At 36.6% G+C, this 16811-nt stretch overlaps 1 protein-coding gene across 4 annotated transcripts in view; it reads left to right on the forward strand.

Annotated features, from left to right (window-relative positions):
- unc80 (unc80, NALCN channel complex subunit) overlaps positions 1 to 16811 on the forward strand; it is a 1852146-nt gene that overhangs the window by 1561051 nt on the left and 274284 nt on the right. For all 4 annotated transcript variants that reach the window (XM_090404461.1, XM_090404464.1, XM_090404465.1 and 1 more), the window contains one exon: positions 5889 to 5928. In XM_090404461.1, coding sequence (XP_090260587.1) covers positions 5889 to 5928 — 40 coding nt within the window. The remainder of the gene's footprint in view (positions 1 to 5888; positions 5929 to 16811) is intronic.

Raw genomic sequence — 16811 nt, forward strand, 5'->3', positions numbered from 1 at the left:
TTGATGTGACTTTTCCATGCTCACCTGAAGCCATTTCTTTTACTCCTTATTCATCTTAGAACCTTCTTCAAATCCAACTATTTTCCTTTGATCACAGGTCAACTCCTTCCCTTTTTTGTCTGCACACACACATAAACATGTACTCATAAACACATACTTATTTATAATTAATTATTCCAAAATACTTATCTATGGAGCCTTCTTTATACTATGCTACTTCACTCACGACTAGTGTCCTGATAGAATCGTAATCACCCACCTTAGAATTACACATATATCCATTTTTTGGAACTTTCAAAGACAGGAGATTGATAAACATCTCTTATTTCTATCTTCAAGGTTTCATCTTGTCAGATTTGAAAGTTAAGAACCTGTCAATACTCTCCAAGTTATCTACAAAGCACTGACATCTACTCACGTCTTTGGTACATTAATCAGGTGCTTTCTAAATTTTCTCTCTACCTTTGTTTCACTACTTCCCGAACAGTACTACCTTATAATCACTCTCACCAACTGGCATTCATGTTATTACTTCATTAACAACTATATCTTGTAATGTTACTACCATGTCCAACACTCTAAATCCTCTAGTTGCTTCTGTTACATGCTGCTTAAGATGTTTTTTCCTCAGAAATTCAACAGATTCATTCTCTGTGTTGCCATGCACTCTCTCTCTCTCTCTCCCTTCCAATCTCTATTCTTGTAATGAAAGTCTCTCATCAAGATCACCTTCTTTTTACATGCACAGCCAATTTGCCTAAAGATTTCACAGGCAGTATTCTTTGAATTCCCTTGCCCTACACAGCATCAATCAGATGTTTTATCCTATTTCAACTTCACACCACACAGATTCAAAATCTGTACATGTATTATCAACTTCCACACTTTGTGGAGATTTCTATGCAATTATTAATAGTACTCCAACTCCTGTATTCTTCTGTAAAATTGTATATCCTTCCATTTCTATTCCTGACAGTACATTATCCTCAGACAGCCAAGTTTCTCTTATACTTATCTTTGAATTATTATACCAATTATTATGGAGACTTCACTAGAAAGTAAGTTGAGATACCTTTTCTTTTATTATGGATTTTATCTCAGTTTGAGAATGTCTGGATAATGATTTCATTACTGTTTTTTTAATATGTTCCACTGGAAACTTCTCAATTTTTACTTTTCTACCCTGGCTTCCTACTATTACAGGAATAATTATTCTTTCTGTTACCTTGGAATGCAAAGCCCTGTAATAATAATAATAATAATAATAATAATAATAATGATGTACACATCTTTCACTTCATCAAAATGTTTTCCTCTTCTGTATAGCATGAAAAAATATATCTTGCCAATTAGCAGAATTTCTGTCCATTTTGTGTTGTACCTTATTAAACCATTATATACGTAGATGACATATTATCATTAATGCCCCCAGATTCTGTATACTGTTTCTTTAAACTAGCAGAAGAATTTATCACATCTAACCTGGAGAAATCTAAACTTGTAATTTTTGAGACATTCTATCCTATAAACCTGCCCTTTGGAATTACAGGAGCAGAAGGTCCCCAGAAATCTTAGGCATAGCCATTGAAGAAAATGTGCTGCAAAGAGGCCATTCATGAAGGTTGGGCTGTAAAAATTGGGACCTACATCCTTCAGTAGCAGAGCTGTGGTTCAGAACCATAATTCTCTCCTTGATACAGTACATTGTAAACATTACAGACATTGAAGAACAAGAAACAGTAATCTAAGAGTCCTAAGCTGTTGGAACTTTCAAAGACAAGAGATTGATAAAAATTTCTTATTTCTACCCTCAAGGCAGTTTCAGCTTGTCAATTTTGAAAGTTAAGAACCTGTCAATACCCTGCAAGTTATCTATAAAGCACTGACATCTGGCCATGTCTTTAACACATTAATCAGGTGCTTTCTAAATTCTCTCTCTATCTTTGTTCAGAGGCACCTGTCACTGGAGTTGAACAGCAGAAGTCATACCAACTTATTACAATCTATTGTGAATTGCCTTCAAACATTATTATTATTATTATTACATAACACGTCCAGGGAGTCCAAAGACTCATCGAGGGAGGGCACCTGCTCTACAGCTCTCTGTCTCCACCACTCCACTAATCCCAACTACCTTCATCATCTACACCTGTGGCATCTATTGCCGACAACCACCACTATTTTCACAGTCAATCACAAACATCCATGCTCACAGCGGGATTTGAACCCACAGCCTTTTGGCTGGAGAGCAGATACCTAACCACTCGGTCAACCATGCCTGCAAACGTCCACACAGTATTGGAATATCCAATACTATGTGGACCAGGACCATAGAAAATTTATTCATATTTGATTAGCCTCTTTCACCAGGCTTTTCCAAACCCAACAACAACAAACATGGAACTGCCTTCAAAAATTTCAGCAAAAAGTAACAAATATCTGAGGCATCATGGTTTGGCTTGGATGGCATGCACAGTTCCTGCCCAGTGAATTTGACCATGTATCTACAATACAAATTTGATAATTCACTCTGTAGCTTATTGAAACAATTGAACCCCTATTTCATTCCTGTCCAGCAGCTTACAAGCTATGGTGAAAAGTTTCAAATAATCTGGAAATTCCAGTTTTTATACTAGATGCAATCACTACCTTCAATCTGATCTATTCCAAGCAGAACAGAGGAGCTGCATCTTCCTAATCAACAAAATCAAGTAACACCTTTGAAAAGTGCTAAAAATGAAAAAGTAACAAACGTTGATAATGTCTGGAAGTGCATTTCAGCAGCTCTGGTGTGGACCACCTGTTCTTTTGTAATATTAATATTATTATTACGTGACACCTCCAAGGGATCCAGGGGAGGGTATTCAAGGGAGGGTACCTACTCTGCAACTCTTTGTCTCCACCAACTACAGCAAACTGCATCATCTACACTAACACCATCTACTGCCCACTACCACCACCACTAATATTTTCACAGACAATCACAAACATCCATGCCCGTGGTGGGATTCGAACTCACAGCCATTTGGCTGGAGAGCGGATACACTAACCACTCAGCAAACCAGGCCAGCATATAAGAAGCACTCATGTAGAATGCAGTGCGTTATCTAGATTTGTCTGTATGCCATCTTTTGCAGTGTATATAAGTTGAGGTTCTTGTGGAGGGGGGGTTGTCTGTCGGTCTATAAGGAAGTGGGATAAACCCCTGCAAATGAAGCTTTAACTTATAAAAAAAATTATAATGGTATGGTTAGCATTACTTGCTAAGGCTAAGAAGGAATATGATGTGTTTAGCTTGAAAGCCTCAATAAAGGTTGAAATAAATTTGGGACAACACTGAGTTAAGTAGCCTAATGAAGATACGCCATGTACAAACTTTACCTATACTTTTATAAAGGACTGTTTAAACATTGTAAACAGTAAAGGTCCAAAGGAAAACCAAGATCAAGGTGTATTAATGCAGTCCAAAGTGCTCTAGAACTTTGTTCTTCAACGTGTGGTCCGCAGACCAGTGCCGGTCTGCCAAAAATTTCTTTGTTTCTCAGAAACAACGCTCCAGCCACATATATCAAATTTTCTAACCTCTAAGCAGCAGCAGATGTCGCACTAGCTAAAAACTGTAATTTTATAACATTGGATTTAATAAATAAAACACTATCTACATTGGTTTATGTTTCTATAATAAATTTAGTTTAATCCTTTATCCAGGTGTGAGCAAACAAAGTTTGCACCTGAAAGTATCTTCAGGACTTCCCACTGAAGAGACCTCAATAAAGGTCAAAACTAGTCTGGGTAGTGGCCCTTCCCTTAATGCATAACATTATACATATCTGCAAGGAGATGTGTTTTGCATTATGGGAGATACTGAGATAGGAGTGATGTTAGCTTGCTCCACCTTTGCAATGAGTTGGCCGGTGTTGTACCACCTTACCCCAGTCCTGAAGATACTTTCAGGTGCAAACTTTGTTTGCTCACACCTGGATAAAGGATTAAACTAAATTTATTATAGTCTAACCAAGTGAAAAATAAACTTTCAACATCTTTCTCTAAATCCAGAGTAATTTAATAAAAAGGTGGTACACCGTTTGGCAACTCCTATAGGTAGATATGACCTTGCTAATGCTTCTGCCTGGTGTCTCCACTTGGGCCTGGCTCCTACTGAAGAGACCTCAATAAAGGTCGAAACTAGTCTGGGTAGTGGCCCTTCCCTTAATGCATAACATTATTCATATCCGCAAGGAGATGTGTTTTGCATTATGGGAGATACTGAGATAGGAGTGATGTTAGCTTGCTCCACCTTTGCAATGAGTTGTCCAGTGTTGTACCACCTTACCCCAGTCCTGAAGATACTTTCAGGCGCAAACTTTGTTTGCTCACACTTGGATAAAGGATTAAACCAAATTTATTATAGTCTAACCAAGTGAAACCTAACCAAGTCATCTTAATATCTCACTCACCCCAAACTCTTTGAATCAATGCTGAATAACATAAGCCAAAAAATTGGATTGGAAATACACCCTGACAAAACAAGATGGATGAAAAACAAATACTGTAAAAATCATACAATCACTTTAGAATCTCACACCATCGAAAAAGTTGAAGAGTACATCTACCTCGGCCAGTCCATAAAAATGAATAATGATATATCAAATGAAATAGCAAGGATAAAAAAGAGCTGCTTGGATAGCCTTCATCAAAATAAAATCAACAATTACCAACCAGAACATAGATATAGACATAAGAGCCCATCTTTTCAATAGTCACATCTTACCATTAACTTATGGCAGTGAAACATGGAACACAACTTTAAAAGAAGAACAAAGCTTAATAACAACTCAATATGCAATAGAAAGAAGAATATGTAATATAAACAAAATAGACCATGTAAGACACACAGAAATCAGGAAGAAGTCTGGATTCACAGATATAATAAAAACAATCTACAACAGCAAAAGAAGATGGGCAAGACATCTCGCCAGAATGAGAGACAACAGATGGACAGTCAGAGTCTCAGAGTATCAGATACCAGTACAAACTGGTATCTGAGAGATACCAAAAGGAAACCTGGAAGACCAGGTTTTAAGGTGGGAAGGCCCAATGATTAGGAAAGTTGGAAGAAAATGGAGAAGAAAGGCCTAAAACAGGAATAGCTGGACTCTTTACGACCTGCAGTCATGGAGAAATCCTGACTGAAACCACAGGTCCATCAAGGTAATCAAGGTAAAAAAACCAAGTGAAAAATAAACTTTCGACGTTTATGTTTCTGTCTTAGCCGTCAGCGAAATATTTCTCCTATTCTTCCCGGTCCGCAGGTGTAAAAAGGTTGAAGAACGCTGATCTAGAAGACAGAATGATATGTAACATTGGAGTGCTGACAAGTGATAGACTAATTCAGAGGAAAATCGTTGATAGAGATTAGTAACAAGTAATAATTATGATGTACTATCATAGTATCCTGTACACTCCTTGATGGTGCTTGTCAGGAATTTGATAATGGATGCTTAAAATGATACTAAAGCTTAGAATATTACCATTGTGTTATTTAATCTTTTTAAAAATAATTCATTATTGATTATACTTGATAAGAACTTATATATTTATTTAATCCTTTATCCAAGTGTCAGAAAACTAAGTTCATGCATGATGTATCTTCAACTAGATTACTTTTATATAGAGGCTGATTACTTTGCATTAATTACCTTAGTATCCCATAATGCAGAACATACCTCCTTTCAAAGATGCATAATGCTATATATCAAGGAAGGGTCACTACCCTGACAAAAAATAAAAAATAAATAAATAAAAATAATTCATGTTTTGCTTTTCCTCAATACTTAATTGAGCAGCCATTAAGCCCTTAAATAACATCAAATATTTTTGTTGTTTAGAGACTTGTTGACTGGAATGCTGCAAGTTCTCTACTGAAAGGTAAACTAATTACTTTTTATTATTATCTATATAAATATGGTACAGACAAAATATATTTATTCATTTTTATGAATACATACAATATAAACGTAAAATGTATGAAGTTATGGAATGTCCATAACTTCTCAACATCAGTCTTGCAACTGGAAATGTTGTCCCCAAAGGAATGAAAAATAGTCCCCAAGGTGTGGGGAAAATTGTTCCACTTCACAAACAGGGAAATAAAACTAAGGTTACTTATTATAGGATGTGTCTAAGATTGTTGTTAAGGTATTAGAGAATATGGTGAGGACTGGGATTTGGAAGTGAGTTGATAATAGTAGTGTTCTTATGATGGTCAGTATGGGTTTGTTAGGGAGAGGTCATGTTTGAGCAATCTGCTTACTTATTTCAACTTTGTTGTGACTTGTTGTGACAACAAGTCACAACAAAGGATATGCATATATGGTGGTGTACTTGGACTTTTCAAAGGCCTTTGATAGACTTCCACATGACAAGCTAGTAGCTAAACTAAAACAGATGGGATTAGATAACAGACTAGTAAGTTTTGATTTGTCCGAGACAGGTATCGGTAGGTTATATACGGAGGTGTGGCATCTCTAAAGAGGAAGATCACTAGTGGAGTGCCACAGGGATCTGCTTTGGGACCATTATTCTTTAACTTGTATGTTAATGACATTGAGACCAGCTTAACTTGAGATGTGCATCTATTTCACTAACTGGCCTGGTTAGCCGAGCAGTTAGCATATCCGCTCTCCAGCCAAAAGGCTGTGGATTCGAAACCTGCCATGGGCATGGATGTTTGTGATTGTCTGTGGAAATACTAGTGGTTATGATGGGCGTTCGTGTAGTTGTGGTTAGTGGTAGTTGGTGGATTGAGTGGTGGAGACAGATGTAGAGGAGGTGTCCTCCCTCGATGAGTCTTTGGACTCCCTGGAGGTGTCACGTAATAATAATAATGCAAAGTTGTGAAGGACTATGGGAAGTAGAGCAGATGTTGTGGACTTCCAGGAGGATGTGTAAAGACTATGTGAGTGGGCAAATGATGGATCTATCTATTTAATGTTGCAAAGTGCAAGGGCTTGAAATTTTTAAGGGAAGGCTGGTGAGGGGGTTATTGCCAGATTAATGTGGAGAAAATATAGAACCCAGAGGCCATCCATGAAAGCTGAATAAGGAAGATGTGAGCAGGGAAGTGAGAAGCAGGTTCTTTGCATGAAGAGCGATTGTGGTGAGTGGAATGCATTGTCTGAAAGTGTGGTGCTTGTGGAAACTGTGAATGGGTTCAAGGAATGGCTCAATGATATTTTGCATGTGAGAGTATATACCTTCCATGATGAGCCTTTTGACTCCATTGAGGTCAGATATCATCATCATCAAATTCCTGATATACACCCTCAAGGGGTGTACAGGATATGATAGTACTACATGAAAAATTACATCATTGCTAACTTCCTATCTACAATTTTCCACCAAATCAGTCTGTTACTTATCAAGACTCCAACATTATCAGATCTTATATTTCTATCTTCTAAGGCAGGGGTCGGCAAACGGCTGCCCGCGGGCTGCATCCGGCCCAAACGTGCTTTTTTGCGGTGCATAAAAGGTTAACCATACTTACATGTCACGTGGCCCGTATGCTGAATTATTTAAATAATACATTTTATAATATGAATAATAAATTAAAAATAATTTTATACACATTCTTCGTGATATCACCATGCGACTTGGGGTGAGTCAACCATATGAGTCATCATGCGTGTTGATAACCAGGCGACTTCATCCGATGAAAACTGAGATTTTGACGTATGTTTTCAGTGGCGTTTCCTGGTCCATATTTTAATATAATTCAACATCAGCTATTATTTTCAGAGGATATATATATTTCTTAAAAATAATTTCAAAAATGGGTTCAAGAAAATAAAAAACTTTGCAGATGAAGGAAGAAGGTTTAACGAAGAATGGAACAGCAAGCACTTCTTTATTGAAAATGAGGATAATCCCCTTTGTCTTATTTGTCATAAAACTGTTGCTGTTATAAAAGAATATAATATCAGACATCATTACGAGAATATCGTACTTTATCTCATAATCTCAAACTTTAAATATTTCTGTTTTTTAAGATTGATATAATAAAATTGATAACTTAAAAAGTATTTTTTTTCACTCATTATTTTCTCTTAATTATACACATGCAGCTCGATTATTAAAAATAAAAGTTGAATGTGGCCTGCGAGTCTGTAAAGGTTACTCACCACTGTTCTAAGGCACTTTTTACTGTATCAATCCACCTATATCTTGGTCTTCCTGTGGGTCTTTTTCCTGCCAACCTAGCAGAGAACACTTGTTTTGCTAATCTTTCCTCTCCCATTCTGTTTAAGTGACCATACCACCTGAGATTAGCTCTGCTAATGCATTCCTGGACTGTGACAATGTCAAGTTCTTTCCTAATATCCTCATTTTTAATATGATACTGCCACTGATCCCATCTGTTCATGCCCCTAATCTTTCTCAGCACTCTCATACCTGCGGTCTCTAGTCTTTCGTAGTGCTTTTCTTCTAACCTAGCTCTCAGATCCAAGATATAAAATTGGCTTGAATACTGTCTTGTATACAGCTAATTTAGTGTTTTGGCTAATTTCTCTCTTATTCCATATAAATTTATTCAGTTGACTTCCTACCATACCAGCTTTGTTGATTTTATTGTCTATTTCCATATTTAATTTGTCATCTTCACTAAAAATCATGCCTAAGTAGCTGAAATGTTTTACTTGTTCTATAGGTTCTCCATTCACAAGAGAGTTGATATTTTCAATGTTTCTGCCTATTTTACGATATCTATTACAACAATTATTCACAGGGAATCTTACAGACTTGTAGCGCTTTTATTTAGCAGTATAACATCATCCACATAAAGCGTAGAGCTGAGATTAACATCTGCAATTTTCATATCAGGTTTAATACCACTTTCCTTCATGATGTGATTCATATAGATAATGAATAACATAGGGGATAAAGTACATCTTTGTTTGACATGAGATTTAACATTAAACCACCTTCCTGCACTTCCTTGAATTCCAACTGCTGACTTACAACTCAAATAAAGACTAAGTATTGCTTGATATAATGCCCCACTGACACCATACAACTGTAGCATTTTGAATAGCTTCTCTCTTGGCACCCTGTCATATGCCTTTTACAGATTTACAAAGCTTAAATACAGATGTTTGTTATATTCCCATGATTTCTCTACTATCTGTCGTAAAGTGAAAATCTGATCCTGACATCCTCTGTTTGGCCTGAAACCAGCTTCTTCTTCACCAAGCTTCTCTTGCACAATCCTTCCCAACATTTCTCAAGTATACTTGCATATATCTTACCAGGAACACTTAAAAGGGAAATAAAACTGAATGTGAAAATTACAGAGGTATTTTTCTACTTAGTGTTCCTGATATATCTTACCAGGAGCACTCAGTAGAGAAATACCTCTGTAATTCTCACATTCAGTGTTATTTCCCTTTTTATATATGGGTACTATAACAGCTCTACTCCAATCATCTGGAATTCATCCTTCTGTCCACCTTCTGAACTATGCAGTGCAGCCATTGATAGACTTTTATACCTCTGTACTTGAGCATTTCTGGTCAAATATCATCTACTCCTGCTGTCTTTCCATACTTCAGGCTTTTTCTACTTTAAATGTGGATATGTATTCCTGATTGCATGCCTGTTGAGTGTTTTTTTTACTACTGTGCTGTCACTGCTTGTTTCGTTTATCAATTTTTCGAAGTAATTACTCCATACACAAGGATATCTTTTTCTCCAGTTTTCATGTCACTTTTATCATCTCTGATTCCTTTTACAGCACTCTTTCCTTTATTTCTGAGCTTTTTCAAGAGCCTCCAGAATATTTTGCTACCTTCCTGATATTTAGTTTCTATCTTCTTACCAAAGTCCTCCAATGATATTTGTTTTGCTAGTTTTACATAGTGTTTAGCTTTCTTACATTTGTCTCTGTATTCTCTAAGAGCACAAGCCGACTTATTTGCTGGGAACTTTTGATATGCTTTCTTCTTTTCTTTCACTGCACCTTTAACTTCCTGTGTCCACCATGGAGTACTGATTTTTCTATCCTTACAGACAACCTCACCACATGCCTCTCTGGCTGAATCAATCAGTGTTTTCTTCAGGGCTTGCCACTGAATCTCCAAGGTTTGGAGATTCAGTGGCAAGCCCTGTTCGCAAACTCTTTCATTTTTTCTTCAATCATGTTTGTGTATTTTAGTCTCCAGTCACATCTGAGAGCTGCTCAACATTTATTTACTTTAAAACCTTCTTACTTGTTCTTCTTTTCAATATGAAATTCAATTTTATCCTGCTCAAGACTAAATAGTGATCACTTCCAATTTCAAATCCTCTGTGCACTCTGGTGTCCTGCACAAGGGAGAAAACATCACTATCAACAATAACATAGTCAATGACCAGTCCATGCCCTGAGCAGAAATCCAACAGGTATTTGACATTATTATTAGCTTTGCTCTTTTCCCAAAATTTTCCCAATATATTTTTGTATGTCTGACAGTCATTTCCTACTCTGCTATTTAGATCCAAAACAAGGACCAACTTTTCCTTTTTCATTGTATCAGTTGCTTTTCCCAAACCCTGAAAAAATTCCTCTACTTCTACCTTAGTAGAACCTTCTGTGGGACCATAGGCACAAATAAGTCTCACTGTCCGGTTCCCCATTCTCATATTTGCTCACATCACTCTACTTGAGACTGCCTGCCATTCAAGAAGATTAGCTCGTATTTTGGCTCACTCAGGATTTAATCTAGTGGGGGGAGCCGAGTTGAAGACATAAAAATATTTTTAGCACTCGGTCTGCTCGAGCACTACTTCGTTTGCCTTGTGTTCACAGTGAGCATGTTTCCCAAGAGCTAGAGAGTATTCCCATCTTATGTGACTGCTAATTCATAAGTGGTATAGAAATAGAAGATGCGACACAACATAAATAAAAAAATGAATTTTAATTAGGAAAAGATTTTCGGAAAATTTTCTAGTGGTTATTTTTTTTATTTATTTATTTTTTTTTTTTTCATTTTTCTCTGGGAGGTGCCAGCCCCCCCCCCCTTTTTCTTATAATTTTCTTATAAGTCTGGGTAAATGAATTAATTTGGATCAGTGGAAGTCAAACAGTGAGCCGAGTGAATACGATTATAAGAAAAGTGTAAAACCTCGATTGTAGCTTAAATATTCCAAAGCACATTACATCGATTTTTTACTTAGGTTAAGTCCCATGTGAATATTGTTATTGTAAAAAAATAAACTTTGTTTGTCTCGGTATAGTTTGTATTAGATGTTTTTGTAAATAACTCTTTTGAAGCTAACTGTATATACTGCTTTAATAAGAATATGTTAGAGTGTTAAAAAAAAGGCAATGTTTTTGTGGACAAAGCTGTACATGGCAGCATTAGAAAGATTGTTATTGAAACTTATATGTTGAGAAATGCTTGCAGGCTCTAAGTGTAAACATCTCCGAAGTCAGTCAGAAAGAGTCAGTCAGTCAGATTGACAATTACGAGTTAAGTAGACGAGCAATGATAATGAATGATATGATTGCAAGAATGTGCAGAAAAAGAGGTCTGGAGTTTGTTGATGTTTGGAGTGTGTTTGAAGGAAAAAGGCAGTTGTATGCTAGAGATGGACTGCATCTTAACATGGAAGGACATAAGAGATTGAAGAAGTTATTGTTTTCTGAACAGGTTGAAGTTATTGGGCAGGGAAACTAATATTGAAAAGGTTGAGTGTAAGAGAGAGAAACTTTAGCACTGATTGTGTATTTATTGATCCTTACAGGCAGAATAAATTGCAGAAGAGAGGGGGAAAAAATCGGCATAGGACTACGGTAGTTAGTGACTTATATATCAGTTCTAAAGCCGGTACAAGATCTAGAGGGAATCTGCAATTTTTGTATACCAATGCTAGAAGCATTAGAAATAAGAGAGAAGAATTTTTGGCATTAGTCAGTGAAATCTCACCAAAAGTTGTAGGCATTAGTGAAACTTGGCTGTCAGCAGAAGATGTGGTCACTGGAATTGAATGTGATGGGTACAGTATTTTCAGGGAGGATAGAGAAGATAGAACAGGAGGAGGAGTACTGTTGATGATAGCTGATGTGTTGCAGCCAAAGAAAGTAGTATATCATGATGATAGACATGTGAATGAGAGTTCATTTGAGGCAGTCTGGTGCGAAATAGTGACCAACGCAACCAAATATACAGTTGGATGCTGCTATAGGCCAGGGAGTACAGGGGGAGATATTGAATTCATGCATCAGCAACTTAGTGCAATGAGTGAAGGCTTAGTGATTATTATGGGGGATTTTAATTATGGTGATATCAATTGGAAGGAGGAAATATCACGTAGCAAAAAGGAAATGGAGTTCATACATCTGCTACGAGATAATTACTTGAAACAGCACGTAACTGAAGGGACACGTGGTGTGAGAGTGTTGGACCTGGTTATTGGTTCAGAGGTTATGTGCATAAGTAAGGTGACCTCGTTACCTCCAGTTGGTGAAAGCGATCATGTGGTATTGACTTGGGAGGTTGCAAAATCTGTGGATTTTTCTATTAAGAAGGGGTATGTACGAAACTACAGGTTAGGCAATTATAACAAGCTTCGGAGTGAGCTTGCAGCCATCCCATGGCAGAACATATTGCAAGGGAAAGATGTTAGCAGTGCTTGGGATAAAATCAGTGGGTATCTGAGGAAAGCAATATCAGATTGTGTCCCCATGGTCAGGAGGTCAAACAAGGCAGGCATTAGATGGATGAGCAGTAGTATCAAGCTTGAACTACAAAAAAAGAAAATGTTATGGAGAATTTACAAGGAGAAGGGCGATCAGGATACCCATGAGCAGTACAAGGCTCAAGCTAGGAAGGTTACCAGCATAGTAAGAAAAGCTAAATCAGATTATGAGAAGACCTTAGCCAAAGAGATCAAGGGTAATCCCAAAGAGTTCTTCCGCTATGTGGCAAGTAAGAGGAAGAATGACTTCGGAAGGATAACCTTAGTGGGTGCTGATGGTATTGAGGTGACAAAATCAGATGTAATAGTCGAGTTACTGAGTGATCACTTCTCAAAAGTCTATCACCCAAGTGAGGATATCTCTATACCTATAGCAATACCTAATGTGAGAATTGAAGCTAAAGAATCAGAGGTATTAAATATATTGCGAAACTTAAATGCAAACACTGCGGTAGGCTTAGATGGAATATCAGCTCGGGTGTTGCGTGAATGTGCAAATGAATTGTCAACCCCTCTTACCTGGATATTTAATTTAAGTTTGAACTCTGGTATGGTCCCTAGGGAGTGGAAGTTAGGCAAAGTGGTTCCTTTGCATAAGGGTGGCTCTAAAACTGCAGTATTGAATTACAGACCAATCACCATCTCAGGAGTAGTGGTAAAAGTATTGGAAAAGTTGGTTAAAGACAAAATTCAAGAATGGGTGGATCAGGATATGATACTCTATAGAGGCCAACATGGTTTTGTTAAAGGTAGATCCTGCCTTAGCAATCTATTAACTATCCATAATAGAATAACATCAGAGTTGGACAAAGGAACTGGCTACACAGTGGTACTTCTGGATTTTGCTAAGGCTTTTGACAGGATACCCCATAGAACACTGTTACGCAAATTGGAGCAGATGGGAATGGATATTAAATTGGTGATATGGATAGGAGAATGGCTCAGGGAGAGATACCATAAGGTGGTGTATGGAGGAGCCGAGTCCAGAATGAGGCAGGTGACCAGTGGTGTGCCTCAGGGCTCTGTGCTTGGGCCAATGTTGTTTAATTTGTATATAAATGATATAGGAAACGGCTTAAAGGGAGATATTCAGTTGTTTGCTGATGATGCAAAGTTGTGTAGTGCAATAAAAAATCAAGCTGATGTTGAAAGTTTGCAGGAGGATTTAAATAAGCTGGTAAAATGGGCAAAAGAAAATGGATGTCAGTTCAATGTGGAAAAGTGTAAAGTCTTGCATTTTGGGATTAAAAGATTACCAGCTGTGTACTACATAGATGGAAAGGTACTCCAAGAGATTGATGAGGCTAGGGACTTAGGGGTATTGGTAGATAAGGAGATGAAGTTCAGAGGACACATTGCTAAGGTGTCCAAGATTGCACATAGGATTACTTGGTTGTTGAGGAACACACTGACATCCAGAGATAAAGAGGTTATTATTCCCCTTTATAAAGCATTGATACTTCCACATTTGGATTACTGTGCTCAGGTCTGGTCACCTGGATTCCTTGGAGATGAGGAGGCTGTGGAGAGGGTTCAGAGAAGAGTGACCAAGTTGGTGAGTGATATAAAAAATGCTCCCTACATTGATAGATTGAGAGCTTGTGGATTGCAGAGATTGGCTGATAGGCGAAGAAGAGGGGATATGATAGAAACATTCAAATTACTAAAAGGTTTTTATAGGATTGATGCAGGGGAAATGTTTCAGCTGTGTGATAGTGATGGAAGAACAAGAGGTCATCTCTGGAAATTAAAGAAGAGTGTGGTTAACAAAGGTGTCAGAACAAGGTTTTTTGCCTGGAGGGTGGTGAATGAGTGGAATTCATTGCCTGACTTTGTTGTGAGCTCTTCATCTGTAAATGAATTCAAGAAGAGATATGACAGATATTGTTTTGCTAGTTTGGGTCTCCCGCGATGAGTCTACTGACTCCATGGAGATACCCGTAATAATAATAATAATAATAAAAAAAAAGAGTTCAAACAACTTTCCGATGGCCGGCAACTTACAATCAAAAGAAGGCGGAGGAGAACAAAAGGCATGCTGAACTTGAAACTTAAGATGAAAGACTCATACCGATTCTTTGGGGATTGAGAAACTTCATGCGAGGTCTCCGAGGAGGCCTAATAAAAAGGAACTGAAGCAAGCAGAAGTGGTCCTGGTTCCAGAATTGCTGTTAGAGAGGAGGCCGCCCGGTCCAGAGTCACCGTCAGAGAGACTGCCCGGATCCACGTTGCTTGAGAGAGGAGCTTCTCGGTTCGAGATGTTGCTAGAGAGAGACTACATCTAGGCCACAGACAATGTTTAAATTGCCGAAAGGAAGAGTTCCAATTGCCAGAGAAAAGTTTCCAGGCCAGGTTAATGTCAGACATTCACAAGTGTGTTGCGTTTTCATTACAATTTGATGAATCAAACGACTTCACTGATATTGCTCAGTTAATAGTATTTATTCGCATGGTATTTCAAGATTATTCAAGTAAAGAAGAACTTTTGAAAATTATACCATTATTGGGAAGGACTAGGGGAGAAGACATTTTTTCCGCATTTGATGAATTTGTGAAACAACACAAACTTCCTCCTTTTAAACTTGTGTCTATTACTACTAATGGTGCTCCTGCAATGATAGGTAATAAATCAGGCTTCATTTAATTTATGTAAAAATGATGACAAATATCCAGATTTTTTAATGTACCACTGTATTATTCACCAGCAAGTACTGTGTAATAAAAGATTAAACACAAAAGATGTTTTGGATATTACATTTAAAATTGTAAATACTGTTCGAGGAAAATCCCTGCAACGGCGGTTATTTAAATTACAGGCAGATGATGATAGGGAACATTTTGTTGTACAATAATGTTTGCTGGCTCAGCAGAAGTCAGTTTTTAGAAAGATTTTTTGTATTAATTAACGATATAAAAATTTTTTTCTTGATGAAAAAGGAGATATTTATCCACAATTGAGTGATAAAAGATGATTGTTACACTTATCATTTTTAGTAGATTTCTGTACGAAATTAAGCAATTTAAATTTAGAGTTACAAGGTAGAGATAAAAATTTAATTGACATGTTAAGTTCAATAAAAACTTTCCAACAATACTTACTTTTATTAAAAAAATATATAAATGACCGCAGATTTAAACATCTCCCATATTTATTAAAATTTTTTGAACAAAATCAAGAAATGCTTCACTATGATTTAAAAGAATTTATTTGTGAAATAGAATTAGTTGAGGAAGAAATAAACTGAAGATTTAAAGATTTTATTAAAACTGAAATGATTGTATCTTTTATCAATAATCCATTTCAAGAAAACTTGAACATCACAGAAATTTCCAATAAAATTAGTGAGCTGTTTGATATAAACCAAGCTGAAGTAGAACTTGAGATGATAAACATTCAGAATAGTTTACATTTAAAATCAATAAACAATGAAGTCATTTGGAAATATGCACGTGAAAAATTCCCAATATTAACTGATATTGTGCAAACAATTCTGTCGTGTTTCAGATCGACATACTTGTCAGAATCCGCTTTTTCAAATATGACTGTCATAAAAAATCAATTAAGAAACCAAATTACAAACGATCATTTGGATGATTGTCTGCAATTGGCCACTTCTTCATATCAACTTGACTATGAAAATATTGTGAGGTCCAAACAATGCCAAATTTCACATTAACTTTTTTTTTTTTAATCAACCAGCATTACCTGTAACTTGTGAGTTTGTAATCAATCTGTTGTATTTTCCTTTGGTTTTCCAAAATAGAAAAATAAATATTTTATTCCAATATAAGTGATAAATAAATTTTTAAATAACAAATAAAGTTTTTAGTTGTGTATTTTTTTTTAGTTGTTTATTTGTGTGTAATCAGATATCAGGTTGGGGGAATGTGATCTATACAAGAGAGTCGATCACCGAATAACTTATATATAAAAGAGTAGATCGCCGAATAACTTTTTATAGAAAAGTAGCTCGCATAGTAAAAAAGGTTGAATACCACTGTGATATTGTTTAAAAAGGTGTTCCCTGTGACATGGATGCATGTGATAAAAATGATAGGAAAGACTTTGATAT

Source organism: Typopeltis vanoorti, chromosome 14, assembly GCF_054136105.1.
Source record: "Typopeltis vanoorti isolate ZY-2024b chromosome 14, IOZ_Tvanoo_1.0, whole genome shotgun sequence".
NCBI lineage: Eukaryota > Metazoa > Arthropoda > Arachnida > Uropygi > Thelyphonidae > Typopeltis > Typopeltis vanoorti.